Raw genomic sequence first — 26,188 nt, 5'->3', positions numbered from 1 at the left:
AACAAACTTAGTTAAAAGGCATGATTGTTTCTGACATCAGAACGTAGTGTTAAAGAGGGCTTTTGTAACAAAAATCTGCCAGTCTAGGAAAGGAGGTGTGAGCATGGGTGGAGCACTGACCTGCTGAGCACTCACCTGCTGAGCACTCCTGTGTGAGCATGGGTGGAGCACTCACCTGCTGAGCACTCCTGTGTGAGCATGGTTGGAGCACTAACCTGTGGAGCACTCCTGTGTGAGCATGGCTGGAGCACTGACCTGCTGAGCACTCCTGTGTGAGCACGGCTGGAGCATTGACCTGCTGAGCACTCCTGTATGAGCATGGGTGGAACATGACTTGTTGATCGCTCCTGTGTGAGCATGGGTGGAACACTGACCTGTTGATCGCTCCTGTGTGAGCATGGGTGGAACACTAACCTATTGATCACTCCTTTGTGAGCATGGGTGGAGCACTAGCTTGTTGAGCACTCCTGTGTGAGCATGGCTGGAGCACTGACCTGTTGAACACCCCTGTGTGAGCATGGGTGGAGCACTGACCTGTTGAACACCCCTGTGTGAGCATGGGTGGAGGGCTTGGGGAGCCCCAGATGCACTGACCTGTTTGGCACTCCTTTCAAAGACCACGTACTGCTGGCACTGGTCTAGCCGCCTTTTTCTCATGGTCCAATAATGCAATACCCTGTTTTCCCGCTGGAAGAGTTCATTCAAGATATCTGAGATGGAAAAGGAAAAGGTGTTGGTGCTTGCTCTCTATTAACACCTGGAGACTCCTACTTGTTTTCATTTAGATGTTTGTGCTTTTGTCACAGCATGGCAGACTGTGCTAAGAATGACGGCATTCCTGTCCAGATCGCAGTCAGCACCTGAAGCAGATTCGGCATTCTCTCACGCTTGAATTTGAAACCAATGTGGGATACAAACACAATTCTGTCTTAAAATGAAAGTAATAACCACACAATAGAGCAGGAAATAAAAAAATAAGGGTTTTTTTGTTTACTCATACTTTTAAAACATAAAGCCTTAGGAGGGGAAGGAGGGAACTAGAGAAGCAGATGACCATGAACCTGTGAAGGCAAAGGTGTCTTATTATATAAAAACTAAAACTGATATACAATAGCTACTGTCAAAATGTTGTGCTCATAAAAAACCAGGAAAAACTGTGGTGGTATTGTGTTCCCCAATATACTGTGCATTCTAATAAACTTATCTGGGGTCAGAGAACAGAACAGCCACTAGACATAGAGGCCAGAAAATGGTGGCACACACACCTTTCTAGCATTCTAAAGGCAGAGATCTGTCTGGATCTCTGTGAGTTCAAGGCCACACTGGAAACAGCCAGGCATGGTGACTCATGCCTTTAATCCCAGGAAGCGATGGCAGGAAGCAGAAAGTTATTTAAGGCATGAGGACCAGGAACCAGAGCCTGTTAAGCTTTTAGACTTTTGAGCAGCACAGTTCAGCTGAGATCCATTCAGATGAGAACACAGAGGCTTCCAGTTTGAGGAAACAGGATCGGCTGAGAAGTTGGCCAGGTGAGGTGGCTGTGGCCTGTTCTGTCTCTCTGATCTTCCAGCATTCACCCCAATACCTGGCCCTGGGTTTGTTTTTATTAATAAGACCTTTTAAGATTCATGCTACAAAAAACTACTGGGGACATATAAGTCACAGACCCAACTTCCTAAACCGATATCCCAGTCTAGCTTGGAACTCCAGAGTTAGCTGAGACAACTTATTGTTACTTCTGACCCCTGCTGCCACCTCCAGGGCTGGACTCACAGCTCTACACCATCACACCTGATTTATGTGCTGGGGACTGAACCCAGCACTTCCTATAGGCCAGGCAAGCACGCTGTGAACTGATCTATAACCCCACAGTTCACTTTCCATTTTGACTTTTGTTTATTTGGTGCTGAGGATGGAAAACAAAGCCTTATGTGGGTAAAACACACTGCCTATCACTGAGTTACAACCTTTGTTGTGAAGTAACGCAATTTTGAACACTAAAGCATGAGCAGTAAACATATGGACACACGCTTAACCTCACACAAGCAACTAGAGCATTGTTTGCTGTTTTATTGGCCAAGATTGACACTACTCAGGCTTGGTGAGAAAGGGCGAGGCCCAGGTGCATAGGAGCCTGTGTTATGCAGTGCAACCCTAGCACGAGGCATTCTGGCACCAGTAATGACACTGAAATGTGGACACCCTGGACTAGAGTGTATCTTTCAGACAAATGGTGCTGCACGAATAATCAAAACTATTGGTACTGAGATGAGTAACTGGGAAGTGCAGATATGAACAATGAAACTGAAAGCAAGGTATGGCCCCTTACCACACCAGGGACACCTGAAGTCAGTTACTGAAATGCATTCAAAAGGCAGCGGTCCAGTCTCTAAAACAGTGGCTTACAAAGCTAACATGTGTAACACCAAGTGAAATGTGCTTTTCATAGGGAGAATAGTTCCTTTTATTTTTTTTGTAAAAAAGAATGTATAGACAGGACACACAAAATATCCTTGCAATGACTGTAAGTAGCAAGCATAATTATGCAATTTATGTACATTTGGGCATCTGTGGTGGTTTGAATTGAAAATGGCCCCTCTAGGCTCAGAGGGAGTGACATCATTTGGAAGGGTTAGGACACGTGGCCTTGTTGAGAAAGTGTGTCCCTTCACTGGGGGTGGACTTTGAGGTCTCAGAAGCTCAAGCCAGGCCCAGTGGCTCACTCTCTTTCTCTGCTGCCTGCTGATCCAAATGTAGAACTCTCAGCTTCTTCTCCAGTACATGCCTGCCTGCATGCTGCCATGCTTCCTGCCATGATGAGAATGGACTAAACCTCTGAACTGTAAGGCAGCCACCACTAAATGTTTTCCTTCATGAGAGTTGTAGTGGTCATGGTGTCTCTTCACAGCAACAGAAACCCTCACTAAGACAGCACCTTTACTTTTTTTTAACAGTACGACAAATTCACTCTAGAAGTTAATAAAAGAAAGAAAAAGCTTTCCAAAAGAAGTACCAAGACAGAGACCCCACGACAGCTGCCATATAATGTTGTTGTATGAGGGAATCTTAGTACGTCTGTCACAAACACGGAGTTCCGAGCAGGCTGTGCACCTTGTGAGGAAGCACTATGGCGTCTCACACGTCAGCTTAGCAGCCGCACTGCTGTGCTCCACTGCACCGAAAACTCAATAAGTTTAGCAAAGTCAGTGAAGATTTTGATTTATTTAGTGACTTGCTGAGTTCAGCCGGGGCCGTCATGTGACCACAGGTTTGGGGCTCTCCACTGGGGCCTGTGAGCTCATCAGTGGGCACGTTAAAGAAGGCAATGACTGTCCTTCCTTCTCCCAGATCTATCCGTAGCCAATAGCTCAGCAAAGGAGCGGGGCCCCATGGGCTTTACTGCCAGTTACTGAAAACACAGGAAACAAATTCATTTCAATTTTTGAATTCTTGTTTGTTTTTGTTTTTTTGAGACAGGATTTATTTGTGTAGCTCTGTCTGTCCTGAAACTCACTCTATAGATCAGGCTGGCCTCGAACTGAGAGAGAGAGAGATCTACCTGCATCTGCCTCCTGAGTGCTGGGATTAAAGGTGTGTGCCGCCACGTCCAGCTATTTTTAAATTTTTAAGTCTACCAAAGTACTAAGCTACCACTTCCACACAAATACTGCATGTGAACAGAAATTCATGCATGAAGAAATCCCTCTGCTCTTGTTTCCGGCTCTGACTGAGTAGTAATAATTTTTCCAAGAAGCAGCTAAGCAGTGTGAACTGCCCTCAGGGATTCAGGGTTGGCTCCAGTTCCTGAGAGATGCTGAGACCATTTGTCTGACTCCCTGGATTGATCTTGTAGTTATACTGGCAGCCTGCCTGTAAGTGACAGGAAGCCGGATCTTCTTGCCCTCACTCTAAGAGGTGCATAAACCTTTGCCACCAAATAGACTACAAGAGAAACAAAATATTTCCAGCAATCCACAGCCTCCTTACTACAAGACACAAGAGTCAATGCTACAATTTTTGCCTATGACACTCAGTTTCAGCTGTGTGAAATTGGTTTAGGTAGCTCCTTACCCTGTACACCTCATGCTTCTTCTATTTAACGTTCCATGTATACCAACTCTGTTAATTACACTTCGGTGTAAATTTACCCAGACCTTTTTCTATCCATTTACAAGTAAATTAATGGAAAAAAAAACTGTATTATACTCAAGAGGTATTAAACTATGTAACACTTTGCAATTTGCTTTCCTTAATTAACCATGTCTTAGGTATACAACCTTAAAAGTAGCTTATAGCCACAATACCGGTACATGATTTCTGACTTAGCTTTTAAAACTACTTTGCATACAGATAACTGCAGTTTTCATTTTGACCATGTGTTCTCTCACATCTATCAACAGGCAAGGACAGTAACTATCAAGCTGAACGCCATGCTGTCTGTTTTATACTTAGCTTACTCAGTGTATTAGTGGCCTACAGATTTCTTCCTACTTCCTTATTGAACTGACAGCTAATGCGGCTGTCTGAGCATGAACTGGACACTTAGTGCTGGCCATAGGGAAGCAGAGTGGCAGCATGCTCACTTTTTACTTGCTGCTCCGGGGCCTTGATGTGCGTCACCATCCCCGGCATGCTCACGCTGTTTCTGTGCAGGTATTTCAGGAAGACGTCTGCATTCCTTCTGGCCAGTGTGCAAGCCTAAGAAACAATGGGGACAACGGATCAGTAATGTGACTCACGCAGATATGTATTTGTGGGACAATGTATAGGTAATGTGACTCATGCAGATATGTATTTTGAGTTATATATTTTGAGTATATGGAGACGACAATATCATAGGCTATATCAGAAGTCTTTTACCTAACAGCCATTTGGCCAACTTGAGGTTTACAAAATGCAGAGATTAAATTCTATTTAAAATTCAAAACAAAAAGTAAAAAAACCTCTTTCAGACTCCTAGGTCTTGCAAGGTCAGACCATGTTACAGACCACTCAGTGCATAGGCTGCGAAGGCAGCCACTGATATATAGTCAAAGAGGAAGTGGAGCCCTTTCCAGTCTAGTCTTGAGGTCACTGGATCCCCAGTACATCCTGACTGCAGACTAATGGGGAAGTGGTAGCACAGGGCCCAGCTACACTGGGCCCAGATTTCTATAAAGGCCAGACGGATAGTAAACACCTCCAGGCTCTCTGCCCCGATCTTGTAGATGAGACTGTCATAAACAATATGTAAAGGAACCCGAGTGGCCAGACTCATCCCTCGGTTCTTAGTGTGAAACCCTCAAATCCCAGGGAGGTAGATTATTTCGCATTGCTGTGGTTGTGGGTGATTGGTAACTGCGGATGGACTAGGTAACCCCTCAGTGACGTCATCAATGTACAGTACATCTTCAGTGTGCGGGCTGATGGGCAGGAAATCCCAGATATAGAGGCATTTTCTATAAACTCACTCAAATGGCTTTTCCTTTGTGGCTTTTGCTAAAATATGTTAACTAAGTGGTGTTCAATTCCTACTATGTGGATTCTGGAGCAAGAGCGGCAAATCTCCAAAGTAAATCATCTAATGGCCGTTGGTATTAGTCAACCAACAACAGAGGCCAGCCGGCAGTAGACTCCAAAGTCTTATTTGATGCAGTTACAATCAATGCTTGGAAGCTCTGATGTTGGCTCCTCCCGACTTACTCAACAACAAAAGCCCCGTGCTCTCTGTAAGGTCTCTAATGCAGTGTCACAGCTCAGTTTTCCAGACTACACAATAATTCCGGCAGTAGATGACCTTTAGACACAGAACAGATCATTAAAGACAACAGGAAATAGTGTCTCGGGGCAGGGGCGTCAGAATGCAGAGAAAAACTAACCTGTGTAAAGACAAGCAAACAGCCATGTTTCTGATGGACCCAGCTGCCAGTGAAAAGATGCACTCAGAACTTGTTTAAAAGTGTGGACGCATCCACGGGGCCAGTGTTTCTGAACATATAACCACTTTAAAACCTGTAACTGTTTCAAGGCATGGTTGTGCTTTGGTGTGAGCCAATAGGATGTACATAAAAACATGATGAACCACTCCTCAGAGCATTTAACCTTGAAGAAAACTCGGCCTGTCTGAACAGGACTAACTTGCTCAGAGGTTGTGTCCTGAGGCTAGCACCCACTCTCAGCCAAGGCGCTGGAGGCCACCCCACTTGGTTGTCTGTGTCGTCTGAGAGGCAGTCTATAGGCCTAAAGCAGCTGAATGTCCAAACGGACTCATTAAGCTAGAGGTATTGTGCTTCACCATATCAACCAGCCAATCAATTCCTGTCTGCAAAATTCATGGGTTTTCCAGTTAGCCATAATTTTGCCTCAGAGAAATCTCATCACTATAATACTGTTACATGGCATTGTAACTTCTAGCCAATAGTTATTTGTAGATTTCTAGTTCATTCCCCAAAAAACTAGTAAGACAGTATGAGTTTCATGAAAAGGATCAGTCTATCATTGATGTCATCACCCCAGTCACTTTCCACACAAGGGAAGAGTCAGTGTATATGGGGCCTCACTCTGAAAGTTCAGACCACACAACTATGTATGTACTGGTAACCTACAAGAATCACTTCTAAATGACAGTCAGGAGACCCTGTGGCCATGAACAGCCAATCAGTGTGACATCAATATCCAAGAGACCCAGCCTTATACCTTCAAGAAGGCCTCCTTTTGTTCAAGGTGCTTGCTAATCATGGGGGTGACGTGGTCAGTTTCAGAGTTGGGGCCTAGCTTGTCGGCTCCACCACACCAGTCTTCTTCTCTTTTGTACTCCTGCTCCAGGCTCTCCAGGACACTGCAGACCTGAGGGGATAAAGTTCCAGGCTCAGAAATGACAGTGCTCTCAGCTGCGCTCTGGGGAAGGCAAAGAATGAGGAAAGACCAAGAACACTACAGGCGGCCATGGGCTTTGCCTGACTCAAGGCCGGCGGGGAGGGATTTTAGAATACAAACAAAGCCAGAGCTGAGTTTCCCATTGCCCCGATGTTTTTCCACAACCGAGAAAGGTTAGGTTTTTTTCAGCTACTTGTCAACTTGCTATTCTTCGAGAGTCGAAGCAGCAAGGTAATTGTAACTTCAGAACATGTCTTCCCTGTTTAACTTGGGCCTGAGGGATTCGCTACTGATGGTTATTTCAACGGTGGTGACGCTGTCCCTAAAGCCCAGATCAGTCACCGGGAGCCTAGGAGCCCTCTCTCCTGACCTGCTCTGAAGTCTTGTAGAAGGCGACCGAGGCATTGACGAGTTTGAGGCGGTCTTCCATCTTGAGCATGAGCTGCTGCCAGTGCGAGGCGACCTTCTCTGCGCAGTCGCGGATCATGTCCATGTCGTAGTGGTTGGCCTGCAGCATGGCCTCGGCCTTCTGCTGGACCTGCAGTGCGCTCTGGTGTGTTTTCTAGACACGGGGAAGATGGAAAGGCACATTCAGCAGGGCATCGCACACTAAGGCAGGAACTGGGATGCTCTCCGCGGCGAACAGAATCAACCCTAACTCCTACTCGTTAGGATGCTTTGCAAATATTGGAGGGTAGTTCAGTCCAGTAGTTCTAGGACTGGCACCCGCCACACTGATATTTAATTTACCTAATGAAGGGTGAAATGCATTAAGACTTCCCAGAATGGCACTCAGCTGCGGGGTTTTCCATTTGAGAACAACAGGAACAACTCTTAGCAATTGACAGTCTAAAGCTCTGTTCAATTGTGCCAAATTTATTATCCTGACTGGCTTTTGTGTACCAGCCACTTCAGGCAAGCAACAAGTGGAAAAAGGAGGCCAGGGCAAATGCCTTTTATTTTCATTTTCAGCTGAAGCACTAGACTCCTGTGAAAAGAGTTTAAGAACTAGTGATTTTTTTAAAAAAGAAAAGAAAAAAATAGAGGAAAGGCTGAGACTGTTCCATGCCACACACCAAGAAAGCCACATGGTAAACCCTGATACCTGGTGCCAGGGGCTCTCCAGATAAGATCTAGAACATGAGGTACCAGCAGCCAGGGCACACAGTGCCTCAGAGAAAAGAAAATCTTTCATTTCACCTGACACAGTGGAAATGATCTTGTAAACACCGACCATGGTATAGATTCCCGAATGACTGACACTTGACCTTGAGTTCCAAAAACCCCTTGGCACTGCAGCTGCTCAGGTTTGCAAAGCTGCCTGGAGTTGGAGCCTCAGGAAGAGGCTGCCACTGACCTGAGCAGCTGACAATACACTGACCTCGGGGGTAAATCAGTGCTGGCTTCTGTGGCTTTTTCTCCGGCTAACATCAAGGTTTCTATTATCAAACACCCCTTTTGAAGCCCTGCCTATACTTTGAGATCACTCATCACAACTACTACCCGCCCCTAAGGAAACCCATTCTAAAGCAATTAGTGCCCCGCTAACAGCAAGGGGGAGCTGCCCGGCCCGGCCAAGGCTACACTGTCTAGTGTAGCACTGCCCCTCAGCCCATCAAGGTGAATCCTGTGGCCACTAATCAAGCACGGAGAGTTTTGTCATCATTATTACTTGTGCCTGGTCATCGTGAGAGACCTTTCACACTCCTAGCACTCTGCTTTGTCCAAACTGGTTACATATAAGACTGTATCTGTAAGATCAGCAAGATATTAAAACACCTCAGCTCAGGCCCCAATTTGAGCTCCCTGATTTAAGACACTTCTAATCAAAGTCCAATGCACTCTGCTAAAGCCCGTTCATGGGAGAGAAGGGGGCCCTGGCCGCTGGGACACTTGCTACAAGGCTGTCCTCAATTCACTGCAGCTGTGGGCTGTTTCCTTCTCCCAGGATTCGTGAAGAACTGGTGAGCATGTCATTTCTTTCCCATCAATCCATGGCTGGCTCCAGTGCTTGGTGGGATATCCAGGGCTATCAGGCTGGGCTGCATGCCATTAAGGCCCACCCTCAGACACCGCCTTACCTCAATTGCGTGCTGGAACTGCTCATGTTCCCTCTGCAGCTGCTCAGCTTCCTGCAGTGAGCTGGCAGTGATGAGGCCAGCGTTTAACATGGACTCTCCGTTTCGGATCCAGCCCAGCACCTGAAACAGGACACTGGGTAACTCTAAGCAGTGGGCCTTCCAGGGCACCCTACAAAACACCTGGGATGGGGGGTGGGTCTGCAAGGTGGTATGGAGCAGTGGTTCTCAACCTTTTGGGTTGTGACCCCTTTGGAGGTTGAACAACCCTTTCACGGGGGTCACCTAAGACCATGGAAAACACAGATATTTGCATTCCAATTCCTAACAGTAGCAAAATTCCAGTTATGAAGTAGCAACAAAAAGAATTTGATGGTTGGGGGTCACCTCAGCATGAGGAAGTGCATTGAAGGGTCGCAGCATTGGGAGGCTGAGAACTCGCAGGGAGGCAGCACTGACTTCCTTACTAGCCTTCAGGCACCGCCTGCAATCCCGAAGGGCTCTCATCAGAAGCACTGCCTCAAGAACGCCGCAAGTCTGCTGTTTTAGAAGACAGTGGAGGGCAGCGGGCTATGCAGACACAGGCTCCGTGCTAAAAGCAAACTTGCTCACTGAGAGAGTTCTCTGCCACTGGAGGGAAGCCCTGCTACTTCCTGTTCAGACTGTCACTCCTAATCCACAGCAAGACTGGTCACCTGCTCAGTAAGGCCAGCTCGCTTGCTTCGATGACTTCCTGTGGAGTGTCGGTGTTAAATGACGCGATAGCGATAGCCCAGGCATGAAACAGGTTGCACTACAGTGCTCAGGGCCAAACCACGAGACTCTCAAGTTCACACACAGAAAGAAATCAATTTTGACAGCAGAAGCCACCAACACTGTGGAAGTTCATTCTGGATTGTGGCTGAGACCTCAAGATACATGCATAATGCTTTCCTTTTGTAATCTGCTTAAAAATCAAGACAATTCCCAGCTTTGGTGAGAGCTTTCAGAACACCAAGTCTAGCCCGTGATTCGGAACAGAAGTTTCTGGATCGGCTGAAAACTGCTTTCCTGACACACGTGTTGCTCTCACCTTCAGGTTCCTGATGTCTGGGAATGCTGAGGTAGTGGCTAGAGATGACTGCCATCTGGCAATCATGAGGGAAAGGCTACCTGTACTAGGTAGTTTTCTGTCAAGTTGACACAAACTGGAGTAACCAGAGACAGGGGAGCCTCAACTCAGAAAGTCTATAGAAGTGCAGGCGAGCCTATTAGGCATTCTCTTAATCAGTGATTGATGGGGGAGAGCGCAATCCACTGGGGGTGAAGCCATCCCTGGGCTGAGAGTCTTGGGTTCTATAAGAAAGCAGGCTGAGCAAGTCATGAGGAGCAAGCCAGTAAGCAGCACCCCTCCATGGCCTCTGCATCAACTCCTCCCTCCAGGTTCCCGTCAAGTTCCTGCCCTCACTGCTTTTGATGATCAACTGTTATATGGAGCTGAGACTGAAATAAACCCTTTCCTCCCCAAGTTGCTTTTGGTCATGGTGTTTCATCACAGCAATGATAACCCTGACTAAGACACTACCCATCAGCAAACTCTGAGCCCCCTGCATCAAAGGGACACTTAACAGGCAGACAACACTGCTGACCCATTACACGGGTCAAACGGCCCTCTAAAGCCGCCTTCATAGTCTAAGCCAAGACAGTTTGTAAAGAGTGGAACTACTTCATTTCTTAAACAGGTGGTTCTTCTTGAGGCAAAGAGAAACATCTATAGGTTACAATGCTGTATTTCCTTAAATGTACATATATCAGTGGCACTAACAGGACAAAGAAGACACCCGGCACCCCCTGACCACCTCTGGTGCCAGGAGCACGCGCTCTCCTGTGAGCACGACCCGCGTCTGCACCACACCAGGCTGTGTCTCAGGCTCTCAGCGCTTCCTTCAACAAGGCCAACAAAGGCTTTCTGTGCCATGGACAGACTATAACAGCCCCACGTCTCCATCAAGACCCTTCACCAGGGAACTCTACTTTATCCCCCACCACAGGTTCAAGGGCGGTATCTGCGTATGACTCCTATGGGTGTTCAGCTCATTTCTGTTTTAGCCTCAGCCCCATATGTATAGTGTGCAGATAACACAGGAAAAGCCGAGCCTTTCAGTCTGCGGCCGTGTCCAGACTAACGAAAGTTAAGTTAAGGACCACGCAGTCCTTCAGCCTAGGAAGTAATGTGCTTTACGCAAGGGACCATCAGAGAGTAGAACAAATGCAAGGATGACATCCTCAAGGGCTGTGGCTGCTCAGCTGGGAGCTCTTCCGTTACTCAGCCAGCCATCAAGGAAGGCCATGGACTCTACTTTGACCATGAGATGCTGTCTTGGGGCATGCACAACCTCACCTATCAGGACAACTACACGGAGATCATGGGAAATTCTTCCTGAGGCTGACTTGCCAGAATTCCCCATCTTTCCTCAGTGTCACGCACCTGCTTCACTTCTGCCTGCAGGTGGCGCAGTTGCACACACTGCTCCAAATGTTTCCGGTGTTGTTCAGCTGCTAAATCCAGCTCCTGTTGCTTTTCATGAAGAAATTCCAGGAGGTCCTGGACCCGAGTGGCCATGTCCACATCTCTGTCGCAAAGCAGCTCCACACCTGTGAATAGTGATGGGAGACCCTAGAAGTCAACTCATACCTGTCACCCTCTCCTCTCACCTCGTATGGCTCTATCCATGTAGAATTACTTGTGAATTACTTGTCCACTACCTATACCAGCCAGCAGGTTCAGAAAGGCCCAGGCCGGCAGTGATACATGCATACATACATCCAGCACACCAGGGTGTGAGAAGCTTCACAGATGAGCCAAGCAACTGCACCTCCTACCTCATGGACTCATCGACAGAATAGCATCTGTTAGAAATGAGTGAGTGGTCACTCTTCAGGAAGTATGTAATAAGCTGTGTAAGGTGAGTAATACATGCAGGATGTTGCTGTGTAAGCGCCTGTACTACAGTTACATGCTGGGCTTACAGCGACATCTGCTGGACACAGAAACTAAGAAATAAAGAATGAAAAAACAAAACAAAACAAAAAACCCAACTGTTCCTTGGGTTTTACATTTCACTCACAAATACAACAAATCACTCTGCAAAATTAAAGTTCTTATTACGTGAAACAATTCTCGAAAAATTTAAGAGTAAGTTTTCTAAGCATAAAGTTAAATGTGAAGTGTAAATGTATTATGTAAAACAAAGTGCAAAACAGTTCCTTTTAAAGAACTGGTCTTGGCAGGTAATGGCTCAGTACAGAAGTCCCAGCATTAAGCTACCCTAGTTCCGTGGTGATGAGAGGAACCCCCAACTAGCATAGGATGGAGGACCTTCCTTACCAGAGGCCTGGACTTCATTGACATACTGCAAAAGATCCTGTCCTTGGTGGATGACGTCGAAAGTCAAGTTATTCATGGTCAGGGCTTTGTCCGCGTGGTGCTGCAGGCGCTGCTCGGCGATTGTCAGGTCTTCCGTGTCAAAGTCATTCATTTGCTGGGAAAGCTCATCATTCCAAGACTCAAGGTCTGAGATGATCTAGAGAGGAAAGCATCTATGCAAATCACGCCTTAAAACCAACGCTGCCACATCTTACTGTGTGTGAGCCAGTGGTCTCAAAAGGACACGGAAACCACACGTGCTAGTTTTGTGGTCTACAGATCAGGCTTCAAGGAAACCAGTTTAGAAGTTTTTAAGGAAATAAATAGACACGGAGTTGGTTGAAGGGGCTCCTACACTCATCAGATACTTTTGGGAAAGAAACCAGGGCCTGGTGTATAGTAAGCAAGTGTTACGCCACTAATCACATCTGCAGCCCCTGAAAGGAGAAAGCAGAAAGCAACTATTTCAGTACTTCAAGGTGGAACATGTATAAATACATCTATCTGTAGAACGGAGGGAAAAAAAAGAAAATTACGGGCTGGAGAGATGGCTCAGAGGTTAAGAGCACTGGCTGCTCTGGCTGCTCTTCCAGAGGTCCTGAGTTCAATTCCCAGCAACCACACGGTGGCTCACAACCATCTGTAATGAGATCTGGAGCCCTCTTCTGGCCTGCAGGGATGCGTGCAGACAGAATATTGTATACATAATAAATAAATAAATCTTTAAAAAAAAAAAAAAAGAAAATTACTTGTTTTATGGCAAAATAGCTGGGCAGTGGTGGTGCACACCTTTAATCCCAGTATTTTGGGAGGCAGAGGCAGGTGGATCTGTGAGTTTGAGGCCAGCCTGGGCTACAGAGTGAGTTCCAGGAAAGGCTCCAAAGATACACAGAGGAAACTCTGTCTCGAAAAAACAAAAAACAAAAAAAACCCTTTTTTTTTTTTTGACAAAACAGTTGTCTGAGGCAATCATCATTAAGGCCTGGTGAGGCACCATGGCAAAGGCTGAGAGGGAATTCAACAGCCAGCCATCAGAATGCCACCACTTGAATGCACTGCATCTCAGATGCCCACAGATGCTGGACAGCGGGACATGGCTGCTCATGAGCGATGCCATAAAGAGCTACCTCTGGCTATTCCTGCACAAACCCAGAGTCTGGTCTAAGCAGGTTTTCCAAAATCTGAGTTCTGTGTTGACAGGAAGTACCAGAGAAAAACAAGCGGTAACCCACAAGTCAAGTGAGAAAGCATATCATGTGGGAACCTGGCTACCTTGACAAGTGAACCCATGATGGTCAAGAAGTCATGGAATGCACAAAGTGGGAGGAGAGAGCGAGAGTTGAACCTAAACTAAGAGGCTAGCCACCAAACACAGCAACTGGCCTGTGTGCCTCCCGATGGAGGCGTTGGTGAAAACCTGAACATGTGCTGTACACTGGGAGATAATGGGTACCGGCTGAATGGGTGAGGTGTCTGGTGCTGTGAGTGTATAAAGAAGCAGCCTTATGATGCAGAGATCTTTAGGAGGGGAAGGATGAACAGGCAGAGTCTCTCTCAAATACTCTGGCACAACATTCAATGAGGGAAGTGAGCAAAGAAACAATGTCTTGCTGACTCGGGGGACTGGGGTATGGAAGCTTCATTGCACTACTCTCTTGGCTTTTGTATAGGTCTGAAAGCTTGCACAACATGATTTTTTAAGTCACAAAATCCAGAAACAAGGAAGAACTCCTTGAGAAAGAATATATACTGTCTGCTTCAATGGACGAGCATTTCCCGAGGGTCCTCCTCATTTATGCATGTGAACAGGAACTAAGCTGGGATGAAAATCTGAGCATGTGACAATGCGTACATAATCTATGTAGAGAGGGTTTTCAGAACTCCTACAGTACAGACCTTCCCAATTTATTCTTTTATTAACAGAATTTGCATGCCATGCATATTTACAGTGCTAACTTGTACTTCTTCATGAAATTAGTAACATTAAATTACATTAATGAATCATATATAAGTCATGGAATAAACGAGGAAAGAGATTATATTTTTGAGGTTCTTGGGATCATGCGTAGAGCCCTGTATATCCTTTCAATTGCCCCAGCAACAGGCCACATCCACAGCCCAGGGAATGACTTTCAGGAGGTGGGGAAAGGACGGACTTCCACCTCACTGTCCACTCTACGGGAACTGTCTTTTCACATATGTGTTTTCAGAGCCCAGGGAGGAACAGTAGGTGTGATGATGAAGCAGATCAGCAGCGATGACAGACATAGACTTTTGATAAGTAGACCCTATGTGCTTATCTTTTCTATCATAAAGACTTCAAGGCTCAAGGACCCTAAAAAGGCCAGCCATTTTCTTCCATGCAGACGAAGTGCACCAACTCCACACGTAACTGCCTATTTCTGTAACACGCTGCCCAGCATAGGGGCTTTGCCTAGGACGCTCGCTCTGCAGTTTCCACCCAGGGACAGCATGCTTGTGGTTCCTCATGAGGTTTTGATGATGGTTAAGTTACAAATAAGAAGCATCAATACAAATGAAGTAGGAAGTATTTTCAACTATCTCAAGGTTCAAGAAGAGAATCTTCAGCTAATGCTCTGGCTGCTCTCTCTATCTTGGAACTGAAAACATACAATAGGCAACTAAGTTTCAGAACAGCAAGTCACTTGACTCCAGAAGAAAACAGGTCTGCTCGGTTTGCTGCCAACCTGAGCCCTAGGCAGGCCAAGGCCAGTGGGTCTCCACTGGGGGGATTCTAGCATGCCTTCTCAGTGTCTCAATAAGGAGCTGCAGACCAAACCTTGGAGAGCACCGGAGCAAGCTGACAGACAGCCACTGTGACCAGGGGGGCTTGACACATTTCTTGTTAGGAACTGACCAAGATAGAGCTGCTTTTATGAGAAACAGTGCTGGAGTTTAGACAGGCAGCCAGAGCTGCTGTGCAAGGTGAGGCTGATGGGCAGGCCAGAGGGAGCTGCACCCAGAGGATCTTCTTGGAGCTGAGAGAACCATAAGCTGTCTCTGCGGGCCTTTCCTGCCTCCTCTGTACCAACCCCAAGCCTCTGTGGCCCCTCAGAGCCCAGCCAGTCTGAATACCCCACAAGCAGTATGAATGAGCGCTATCTGGGGAGAGGCAGTGAGATGCAGGATAGTGTGCTTTCAGACCCCTGCAGTCACAGGCTAGACCTGAGTGGTCCAGTGAGGACCGATTCGGACCACCAGCTGTGGAAGCAGCCAGGCGCCAGGACACAGGCCTCACACAGGCTGGGAGGTGTTTGGTTCTTCTGCCAGTGTCCCCCAGACAGTTTGGTCTCATCCATTCAGACTTACTCTGCTCCACTACATCAAGCATAAAAGAGCCTTCCCTAGAGAGCACAGAGCCACCCCCTTTCCGCTGAATAAAGATAAATAAGTGTGCGTTTCTTTCTTCTCTGTACATATCAAATGTAAAAATCCATTTTTAGGTAGAAATTATGGAAAACCAGAGGGCATTTTTATGGGCTACAATCAGTCCCTTTATTAAGAGAGAAAACAGAAAATAGAGAGATGTGTAAGGGGCAGACAGAAGTGGGGAGAGAGGAAGAGGGAGGCCCCCACATTAAAGGCTGCTCTCTTTCTAGGAGAGGGGAGTGTGGTGTGGTCCTACACTGCTCAACCAGGGCTGACCTGGCCCTGGGGAGGCGGTGGCCATGCTTCTAGCACATTCCCTCCACTCCAGGAGCACAGTCTGCTGCCTGCACTGTCCTCCTGGTCTTCTGCCTGCCCCAGACTACAGAGCTGACCACCCAGCCTCCCCAGCAGCCCCAGGAGCTTCCTCTCTCCATCCGGCTCTCTGCTCGCAGAGGCTCAGGGAGTGGAGAGGGCACGGGACAAGAGCCAGGGGCAGGGCTTCAGGGCAGGGGTCTGAGCACTCACATCGATTGCGTCCCTCTCAAATATTCGCAGCTGCAGGAAGAGTTCCAGCTTGATCTTGCGTTCCTGGAAGAGCTCCTCCATCTGTGACTGAGCCTCGTCCAGCTGCTGCAGTACTGTCTCGATGTGGTTGATGGAGCTGTTATGTGGGGTCTTGTTACTGGAGATGGCGGAGTCCCTACACGAGTGGAGAAGGAGACGGGACTTCAATGAGACAAACAGGAATTGGATGAGGTCTCACATTGTTAGACACCAGATCCGGCAACGCAAATCTTCAGGGGAAGAAGGCTGGCAGGAAACTGGACTTTGTCTCAGCAAAGGGAAGGTACTGTCCCCTAGCAAAACACTACCAGCCCCCTTCCTCTGAAGCCTGGTCCACTAAGCCTGAGGCACTGCTGCACTCTTCGTAGCCCTCTCCTGAGAAGTCAGCTATTACAGAAAACCAGTGGGAGAGTTTTAGGTAGCAAGGACAGCTGGTCCCTGGTCCCTGCACTGAGTCCTCCTGCCTCGGAGGTTAGCTTCTAATGCACTCAGTGAAACCCTTACTAAGGGGACATCGTGTAAGGCTATTTAGTCAGTGACTACGTCAACTGTCCTGGGTGATGCATAAGTTAGGGGTAAGAGGCTACCTTCATGACCCAATCAAAGGAATTTCCAGAGGAAACAAAGCTGGCCCTGCCACCTCCAGACAGGCAGGTCCTCTGGGGATAGAGGACATGGTCTTAAGAAAGTCAAATGCATCCATTTATAAAAAAATTTCAGTAAGAGTAATGAGGACGTAGTAGCGAAAGTTAAATTCTGATGGTTGTTAGTCAGTGTTAAGGTGAACAATTACACAGTTTTTCAAACTGAGGGGGGACAGGGATGGGATGAGAAGAAAACTGTCCCTGGCCTTCTGGAGAGCATACTGGAGCTATTTGTTGAAAGACTGATAGAGGCAGGAACCCACTGGGCAGCTTGGTTTCTGTGTGGGACCAGGCAGGGGTAGGGGGTGGGGGATGGGGTGAGGCCCACCTCAGCTGCTGGATGAGGTCTTCCCCTTCCTTGATCACGTTGACTGTCACCTGCAGCGTGGTCTGCTGCTGCTGGCCGAAGCGCTTGATGAGATCCTGGACAGCCTCCACCGACTCGGCGTACACGTCGTCCAGCAGCTCCTTCTGCAGCTCCTCCAGCCATGTCCACAGCTGCGGACCAGAGAGGGCACAGTGAGTGTGCTGGAGAGACTGGGACACTCACATGGGGAAGACGCCTGTGGCAGCCTGCTCCCAGAGAGAGGGAAGGAAGGAAGGAGGGGGGAGGGAAGAGAGGAAGGAGTGTCCTGGAGAGTCCGGCAACCAGTGGAACCTATGCACAAAAAGAGCAACATGTCGCTGCAGTGTGGAGCAAAAATAAACAGGCAGTGAAGCGGAAGAGGCTGTCACCGGGGAGAAAAAGGAAAGGGAAGAGAAGCCACTCTCCTCTTTTGAGAGGCTCAATCTGGAGTCCAGTGGAAATGCCAAGAGTCTTTCAGACAACAGGACCATCTGCCGGGCACAGTGGCATTCTTAGATACATCTCCTGCCTCAGTTTCAGCCAAGGTATCGCGTTCCGTTATTAAACCCGCACTCAGACACGAGTGCTTTAGCTCCCTGGGAGCACAGGAGAGCACACTGAGGGTATATTATTCTCCGCCACAACTGTGGGTTGGAGATGTGCTCCTGAGATGACCACATCCAGTTCAGGAACCCAGGGCCAGCCTGCCACACAGTGTGTTCATCCTACCGTGGGAAGAGCTGTCTGTGTCAACAGGAGGTCTTGCTTCCTCTCAAGTGGGAATTAGAACCTGAACTCCATTTCTATATTTTCCAACATAGAAAAGCTTAAAACATCAATTCTGTGCTACCACCTGCTCACTGGATGGAAAGTACCACAGACATAAAATATGTTCCTCCTGCTACTTGCAAAGCAATAGACATTTTGAACTTGGTAGGCCAATTTAAAATAAGAAAAGTACTGGTAAAGGACTTATTTCTCAGTCAAGCTACCCACAATCCTAAAAGTTAATTTTACTAAAGATACTAAATACGTGTTACCTTTTCTTGCATTGTTTATTCGGTTTTGTGCACACTACATACAAGTTTCATACAAGAATTTTACTTAGAGCAGTCTCAGATGAGGGCTGCTCAGCTCATCTTGTAGAGCAACCTGCAGCCTGCCAGACCCTTCCTGATGCCCTGCACCACCCTTGGAGGGCTGCTGTCAATAAGGACCTCACACGCATTTTCCTTTGTTTCTGCATTCTCTACTAGACTGTCAACGCAGTGGCCGCACTTACAAATGACAGGAAGGACAGCAGCATCATGGCACTGACGATCTTCCTGTCTGCTTTAGGATTCCCTATGGAAAACATACTTAGTTGCTATCAGTTGTACTGTGTTAGTTAGTTAGTTAGTTAGTTAGTTAGTTAGTTAGTTAGTTAGTTAGTTAGTTCTAGGTAACGATGACCAGCACTCTAGTGGGGTGGCACATTAGCACTATCGTGGAACTGACAACAGTTCCACAGAAGTACTACTGTACACTAGTACTCTGTGTACTAGTACTAGTACACAGTGGTACTTACTGTGCAGTAGGAATACTGCCTTGAGGTTTGGAGGAAGGCTGTCTGGGCTTCACAGCCTCTTTAGCAAAGCATAGCTCTGTGGTCCACACAAATCAGCTAAGTTCTCTAAGACCCAGCGTGGTGGGACACGGGTCCAAAGAATCTCAATGCTCACAGAGGAGTTACTAAGACAGCAGGAGGATGCAGTGCATCCTGTGCAGACAGGAGCGCTCCATGAGTTAAGTACTCTGTAATTAGCTGTAGGAATGGATTCAAGTGAACTAAATAGACGGGATTTTCTCACAGAAACAGAGCATATGTTGCTACAAGCAATAACCAACCAACCACTTAGCAAAAGAGATTGCACTATTTTACTGAAGAGTCAAAATACTTAACCTAACAGCTGTGATATCAAGCCAGCGAACTTCTTAAGCTAGCAACCTGCCCTCCACAAGCCAGGTGGCAGTGGAGAGGGCGGGTGACTAACCACGCACAGACCTCACCTACTTGCTTCCAATGACAACCCACTTGACCATGTGGCTACTACAGCCCTCCACCCTCCTGAGATGGCTATTTATAATGACGGGTCTCTTTCCATCTGCACTGATTCTGTTGAAAAGCAATGGGGAAAAAAAAATCACTGACTTCATGTGTCGTAAAATCTTAGCAGTGTCTTCTGCTTGAGCTCATGGGCTTCGCTCACTGATGTTGCCCCAGCAATGTTGATGCATAAATGAATGGACGCACCACCCGGCTGGCAATCCTTCTCCTTTACACTGTGCACTCGGCTGTATGAGTCTGGGGCATCTGGTCCTATCTAAGGTACAGATACTGTATGAGCTTGAAGCACCTGGTCTGCCCTGGAGAGGGGTCGGTAGCTCTCCTCCATTCACTGTAGCTTAAATCTAGAGTTCCACTTGTGGGATGAGGAAGAGGTGGGGTGCCCATGTGGGTGGGGACATCTGCCACATTCCTCTTGTCCAAATGCTACCAAAGGTACCTGTTGAATTACAAAAGACTTAAACAATCTTTTATGCATTGATAAAAGAGTGATCAGAAACAGCCCTTGGAGTTGCTCTGATGTGCAGCACACAGGTATACGTGCATGCAACCCCACAGTGACAGGAGCTGATGTTCCTGTCACAAATGATTGCTGTAGTCTATGAGGACAGCCTGCCTGAGCTCAAAACCAAGTGGGACATTACAGGGCAGAAACACTGGTGCTTTTCTTACGTGGCCTTATGACTCAGTTTTCCCTATAGAATGTGGGCTTGATGTGAATGCCTGCTCGGGGCAGTGTGGCCGATTGGATGAGATTATATATACAGAGAGAATACTCAGTAAATGTTAGCCACTGTTGCTGGCTGTCTCCTAAGAAAAACCTCATAATAAGAAAATTCATAAAATTTTCCATCTTTTGTAAGTATTTTTTAAACTATATCTATTCTAATGTATTCTCTCATTTGTTCAAAATTAGTCCCTTAGTCTGGTAAACTTATCATGTAAATCCTTTTACCCCTAAAATAGAATTCAGTACTACAGTACAAGGAAAGGCTGTAAGAAAAATCTGTTGGATTCTATAGAAATTGCTTCCTCTGAATTCTAGGGGGAAGTGCCAGGAATATTTAGGGGTCAAGTTTTGGCCTTCCACCTGGCAGAGCTACACACACACACACACACACACACACACACACACACACACACACACACGCTGGCATTTCCCCTCCACTTCCTGGACGTTCTGACTCCAGTTACTGGGAGAGTGTGCTCCCCCACCTGGCCCGCCAGTGAAGTCCACAGATTAAGCTCCACAGGAGACTGCAGGAAGTGATTCTGGGATGGCGTCGATGAGGAGGAAACAGGGAGTTAGGTAGTGGATCGAGGCTATATATAAAAAGCATGATGTCAAAAGTCTGAAAGGCCTTGGCCCCCTCAGAAGTTTTCAGGAAATATTCTCACTCAATTTGAAGAAGAAAGGTCTTGGAGAAAGGCCCTTGTGATGCCAGCTGAGGACGGAGTGGTGCATATCGTACTGCAGCCTGAGGTAAGCAAAGTCTGTTTTTAAGATTTTGAAATGATGTCATACATACCTAGAGTGTCTCTGAACAAAGAAATATACGTCTCTAGGAAGCTTGTGAAAGTCTTAAGTCCAAGTTTTCCAAGGATGAAAACAAAATGCACTTCTGTGCAAACTGATAATCTATAGTAAAAACCTATATTTTTACCCAACAGTGAGAGGACATGTGTTCTATGCGCTATCACTGCAACCTGGGTTCTGTTTTACATGAACCATGGACTTGTCAAGACACAGGTGTAGGACACATTGCCCCCTAGAGGCCATAAAAGACAAGGCTGGGCCTTCAGTCCAGAACTGAGAGCCTCCTGGGGATGTGTATGCAGGACTGGGTGGAAGTTCTGGAGAAAACTCTGCCCACAACTGAGCTGCATATATACAGAGGCATGGCCACAGACCAAGATGTAAAAGGAAAGATGCCTTGAGCTATAAAACAATGTGAAGGCCGGGCGGTGGTGGCACACGCCTTTAATCCCAGCACTCGGGAGGCAGAGCCAGGCGGATCTCTGTGAGTTCGAGGCCAGCCTGGGCTACCAAGTGAGTTCCAGGAAAGGCGCAAAGCTACACAGAGAAACCCTGTCTCGAAAAACCAAAAAAAAAAAAAAAAAAAAAAAAAAAAAAACAACAATGTGAAGAGAGGCTCTAGAACACAGATGTGGGAGGATCCTGTCCCATCCCTGACATCAGGAACAACCCTTACACCTCAGCCCTTTACCCACAGGCCTTGGGCAGTACACGCTTCTGGGAGAAAGATGAGAAAGCTCGCCTCGAGAGTAGAGGTCCTTTCTTCATCACTTGGGGAGGGAATTTCTGTAGGAGCTGAAGGTTCTGGGGAAGGACTGGGCTCTAGGTGGCTAAGGGAGTCCTCAGACTTGGGAAGAGCCACAGCAGCAGTGTCTATACTCTCTGGACATCATACAGGCTGTAGTCATGGCAACATGGAGCCTGGTACCCCAGGAGGTACAGCAGACCAGCTGAGGGGCCGTGCCCTTGATGAGTCTCTTGTGTCTTTGCCTGCAGTCCTTCCTATGAACTGAGGTAACTTCACCGACCTGCAAAGCCAGTACGAGAGAGAGACGAGCATGAGGGTGGACGTGCTCGTTTACTGCGAGGGCCCTCTATGCAGAGGCTACTGCACTGAGACCTGTCTCCCTGCTCTCCGCTGACAGGCAATCGCTTGGTACAGTGGAGCTGTGCAAACTGCAGGGCGGGGTCAGAAGCTTCACACTCATAGTGCCCGAGAACCGCTGCTGCTGTGAGGTCAGGGCAGAAGAGTGAGTGGTTTCAGGGGCAACTTGCAGGGGCAGCTGCAGTACGGCAACCACTTTGCACAGAACATGGGATTCCAGTGCGGCAAGAACAGGCTGAAAAGGGAACTGCTCCTACCACCGACAGGAAACTCCTCTGCCAGAAATGACCAACACGCGCCTGCCTGACTGTATGTTGACTACACATGCGTGGTGTCTTGATGTAGGAATTGTAGTATATTTTTCCTCTCTGTGTATATTGTGTGTGGGTAAGAATGTCCCTGTGTGTGGGCAAAAGCAGGAGGCCTTCAGATGTCCTACCCCACCACTGTCCACTTTCCTCGCCTGGAGCAGGGCTCCTCCATAAGCCTGGAGCCACACGGGTGGCCAGAAAGGCCCAGTGACCCTCCTATCTCTGCCCATGGCACTGGGCTACTGACTTGAGTGCTGGGGTCTGAAGTGGGCTTCTCATGCTGGAGCAGCCCGGCCTGAGTGTAAGGGTTGAGAAGTACCTTCTGTGTTGTGTGACGGATTAAAGATGCCCGAGGATGCAGAGAGAATGTTATAAGGCATGTACGGGGTAGAGGAAGAACCGAGGGGACCAAGGTTGGCATCTGAGATCATGACTGCACGTGCCAGGTGCTGGTGTCAGGAAGAAAGGGCACCCAAGAGGCCTCTGCATGGCAGCCGCACATGTGAGAAGGAGCCACAAAGGGCATTCCAGCCCGAGGTGTGGACACTTGGAGACAGGTGGGATGGGGCTGCACAGCAATGCTGACCAGCCAGGGACCAGGGATGAAACCTGCTGATACAGCTAAGGAACTGTGTGATCAACTGGGACTCCAATGACCTAGACATCATGCACGTTTTGTTATCCTAAGAAAGAGCTTGGCACTTGGAATTTTTCACCTTTCTTTCTATTCTGCAATACCCTTGAACAAATCAAGCATTCTACTCAGCAACAGTTGGCATCTACAAACATTGGGGAAGACCTCTCCTCCTTCCCAGATCATTTTCAAAAGGGCTCTTGCCATCCTAAAATAGTTTTGAGTTGTGTCAAACTGTAATTCCTCCTTGTCAGAACAAACCCTCAAGCCTTGAAGCTTCGGTCCCACGTCTACAGCCTGTCCACTACTTCCCTAGGCCACTGTTGGTCCTTCCAGCTCTCCTGGCAGGCAGAAGACCTGGAGGTCCTGTGACACCTGAACATGCTGGCCTTCCCGAGGTGGGCTGGGGAACTGAATGACATGCCTGTGTAACTCAAACAGTAGCCCAAGGGCAGCCAGATGTCTGTTTCCTTCACAGTCCTATTCTTTCCTTAACTAAAGCTAAATGAGTTACCCTGGGCATGGCACTGTGGACAGCCAGAAAACACGGGTCACTTCTTTATTAAACACACAGTACCGTGGCGTCCCTTCTGATACTCCTCTGTTCTCATTGGAAACAGACCTAGACAGTAAAACCATGAATGCAGCTATTTCTGTTGTGACACTAAGTTTGTCCCCAAAGAAAACTAAACACAGTAAGTTAAAGCATGCCTGAGTTCATCTGAGCAATCAAGATGTCACATAAGGACAAAGTTCATAACAGATTAAATCGTAGTTCAAAGATCTGACTGGAAAATCTCTCCTACAGAAGTCGACACCAGGCTGTTGCCTGGCCTCAGACCATTTGAGATGAGTGGTCATCCACTTCTATCAGCACACCTGTCACAGAGTCTGATCCAGCAAGGCCAGCTTGGGACTTCCTTCTTCCTGACATCTTCCACTAGAGACCAGTGTGGAGGATAAAGACAGTCTTGACTTTGTACTAAAACCTTCGGTTGATTTTTGTAGCCTGCAAGTCGTTCTTCTGGTCCTTTATTCCTCCTTTAGTCTCTAGCTTTCCTGCCTAGGACTAACCTCATCCTGAGAAAATGCACAAAATTTATCTTCTTAAAAATATTACCAGCCTTATCAAGGCACAGTGACCCACAGCTGTGTCTTAGCATTCAGGAAACTGAGGCAGAAGGATGAGGCAAGAAGATTGCTCAGGGATACTTGGTGAATACCAGGCCTGCCAGGGCTATACAGCAAGACTTTATTTAGCAACAAGAACAAGTCAGGTGTCTTGCAGCCCCTGGTGTCTACCCACAGTTCACCACAGAACCAATGTGGCGAGCTAGTAACCTCATTTGGCCAGTACTGGGAAGTCCAACATGTCTGGGAACTGAGTCTTCGAGTCACATAGAAGACGTGTCTTTTCATAAAACCCTCCCTCATTTTTGTCTTCTGCATGTTCCAGCCCCAGGGAAGGAAAAGCCCAGCTCAAAGCAGACGCCAAGAGCATCACACAGTGAGATTTCTGCTGCCAGCATCAGGGGCCCCAGCCAGAAAGCCTGACCCTTCCCCAATCTGCTTCTAAGTGTTGTGTTTCAAAACAAGAAGAGAAACGAGTGAACAATAGCAAAACCAGACAACAAACCTAACTTGTATGGTGCTGCCACTGTCCTGGGAAAACCCCTGCAAATGCACTGCTGCTGATCACTCCTTCTACCTCTCTGTTGATCTGAAGAGCAGTCAGCAAAGCGACAATGTACATGTCAGAAACACACACAGAACATATCGTTCCTCTCTCAGTGAGCCAAAGACCTGCACAATGCTTTGATAATATTTAGCTCATAAAACTAATAAGAGACCAACAGCATTGGGATCCCCTTTAAGATGAAGTTTAGTAAGATTACATATTCATATTCCCTCTCAGCTGCACACTGGAAAACCTGCCCTTCCTGATCATGCTGCAAAGTCCCTCACCTTCCATATTAACCAAGCGGTAATGTAAACAATTGAGGAAAGAGTTAGAGGCAACTCTCCATTTAAAGGTGAGCCTTCAAAAGGACTGTTTCCCACAATAATTTCTCATTTCCATTAGTCTACAATTTAATGGGATTTTTTTAACATTTATTTGTTTATTTTGTGCACACGTGTGCCACTGTGTGCACGAGGCCATTGTCTCCTTGTACTACCTGAGTGCTAGGGATAAGACTGGTTGGCAGACTTGGCAGCCAGCACCCTTACACACTGTGCGAACTCTCTGGCCCCCCCAATCCTTCTTTATTTGAAAATGTTGGTGCAAATTTTCAAAATTACAAATTTCGTAATTTTAAGTCATAGTTTTAAATCACTCTTCAGGGGAAAAATGTTTAGGTGCTGGAGAGATACCTCAGAGGTTAAAAGCATATACCATTCTCCCAAGGTACCTAAATTCAGTTCCCAGCACACATGTGGGTGACTCAGAACTGTAACTCCAGCTCCAGGGGATACAGCACCTTCTGTTCCCCATGGGCAACCATACTCAAGTGTACATTCTTGTGTGTGCACATTCCATCTTGGGTGCTTGAGAGCGCTCTCTCTCTCTCTCTCTCTCTCTCTCTCACACACACACACACACACACACACACACACACACACACACACACACCCCTTTAAAAAAATAAACGTCTCAAAGAAAGCTGCTCGACATGAACTACTCTGGACAGCTCTTTCCTCCTGGACGGCACCACACTATCCTCTTTACTCTCGCCAACACAAATGTTTTGTTCATGCTGATTAAGTGAGAAAAAATAAAATAAATAAATACATTTGTTTTACTGCGATCAGAAATGTTTCGTGAGGTATGCAAATGATTCATAAAATATGAATGGGACCATGAAGGACTGTCTCCAGCAAAATAGGATCTGATGCTGGGGACGGTGGAGTCACTAGTTTCCTAGAGGGCTCCGCTCCCCCGGGATCTGCAGAACAGGCCAGGGAGAGGGGGTTGTTAAGGAGGGGCAGGGCAGAAACATAATAAGCAGTTACTGTTGATCAGAGGTTAGTGAGGCTCAGAGCAGTTTAAACCTACTTAGATAAATCTCTGCATCTTACTTTAAAATTTTTATCACTTTGTACCTATCGAGTAAGTTAAGTTGGGGGCCAGGAAGAGACAGAGAACATTGGCAGCAACTATAAGGAAATGCTGTCTGGAGCTTATATATGTGAGTTCACTAACTGTCTCCAC

At 47.2% G+C, this 26,188-nt stretch overlaps 1 protein-coding gene across 4 annotated transcripts in view; it reads right to left on the bottom strand.

The window, feature by feature from the left end:
• Trio (trio Rho guanine nucleotide exchange factor) overlaps positions 1 to 26,188 on the bottom strand; it is a 313,159-nt gene that overhangs the window by 116,288 nt on the left and 170,683 nt on the right. For all 4 annotated transcript variants that reach the window (XM_052743040.1, XM_052743043.1, XM_052743042.1 and 1 more), the window contains exons 12-20: positions 17,266 to 17,435; positions 16,255 to 16,429; positions 12,301 to 12,496; positions 11,401 to 11,567; positions 8,937 to 9,056; positions 7,226 to 7,417; positions 6,676 to 6,825; positions 4,584 to 4,698; positions 595 to 710 (exon numbers count right to left, since the gene is read on the bottom strand). In XM_052743040.1, coding sequence (XP_052599000.1) covers positions 595 to 710; positions 4,584 to 4,698; positions 6,676 to 6,825; positions 7,226 to 7,417; positions 8,937 to 9,056; positions 11,401 to 11,567; positions 12,301 to 12,496; positions 16,255 to 16,429; positions 17,266 to 17,435 — 1,401 coding nt within the window. The remainder of the gene's footprint in view (positions 1 to 594; positions 711 to 4,583; positions 4,699 to 6,675; positions 6,826 to 7,225; positions 7,418 to 8,936; positions 9,057 to 11,400; positions 11,568 to 12,300; positions 12,497 to 16,254; positions 16,430 to 17,265; positions 17,436 to 26,188) is intronic.

The sequence above is a fragment of the Peromyscus californicus genome, unplaced genomic scaffold (genome assembly GCF_007827085.1).
Source record: "Peromyscus californicus insignis strain IS unplaced genomic scaffold, ASM782708v3 Scaffold_18__1_contigs__length_77618521, whole genome shotgun sequence".
Classification (NCBI taxonomy): Eukaryota; Metazoa; Chordata; class Mammalia; order Rodentia; family Cricetidae; genus Peromyscus; species Peromyscus californicus.
The sequence above is the reverse complement of the archived record's forward strand: the minus strand, read 5'-3'. Positions and strand labels throughout refer to the sequence as shown.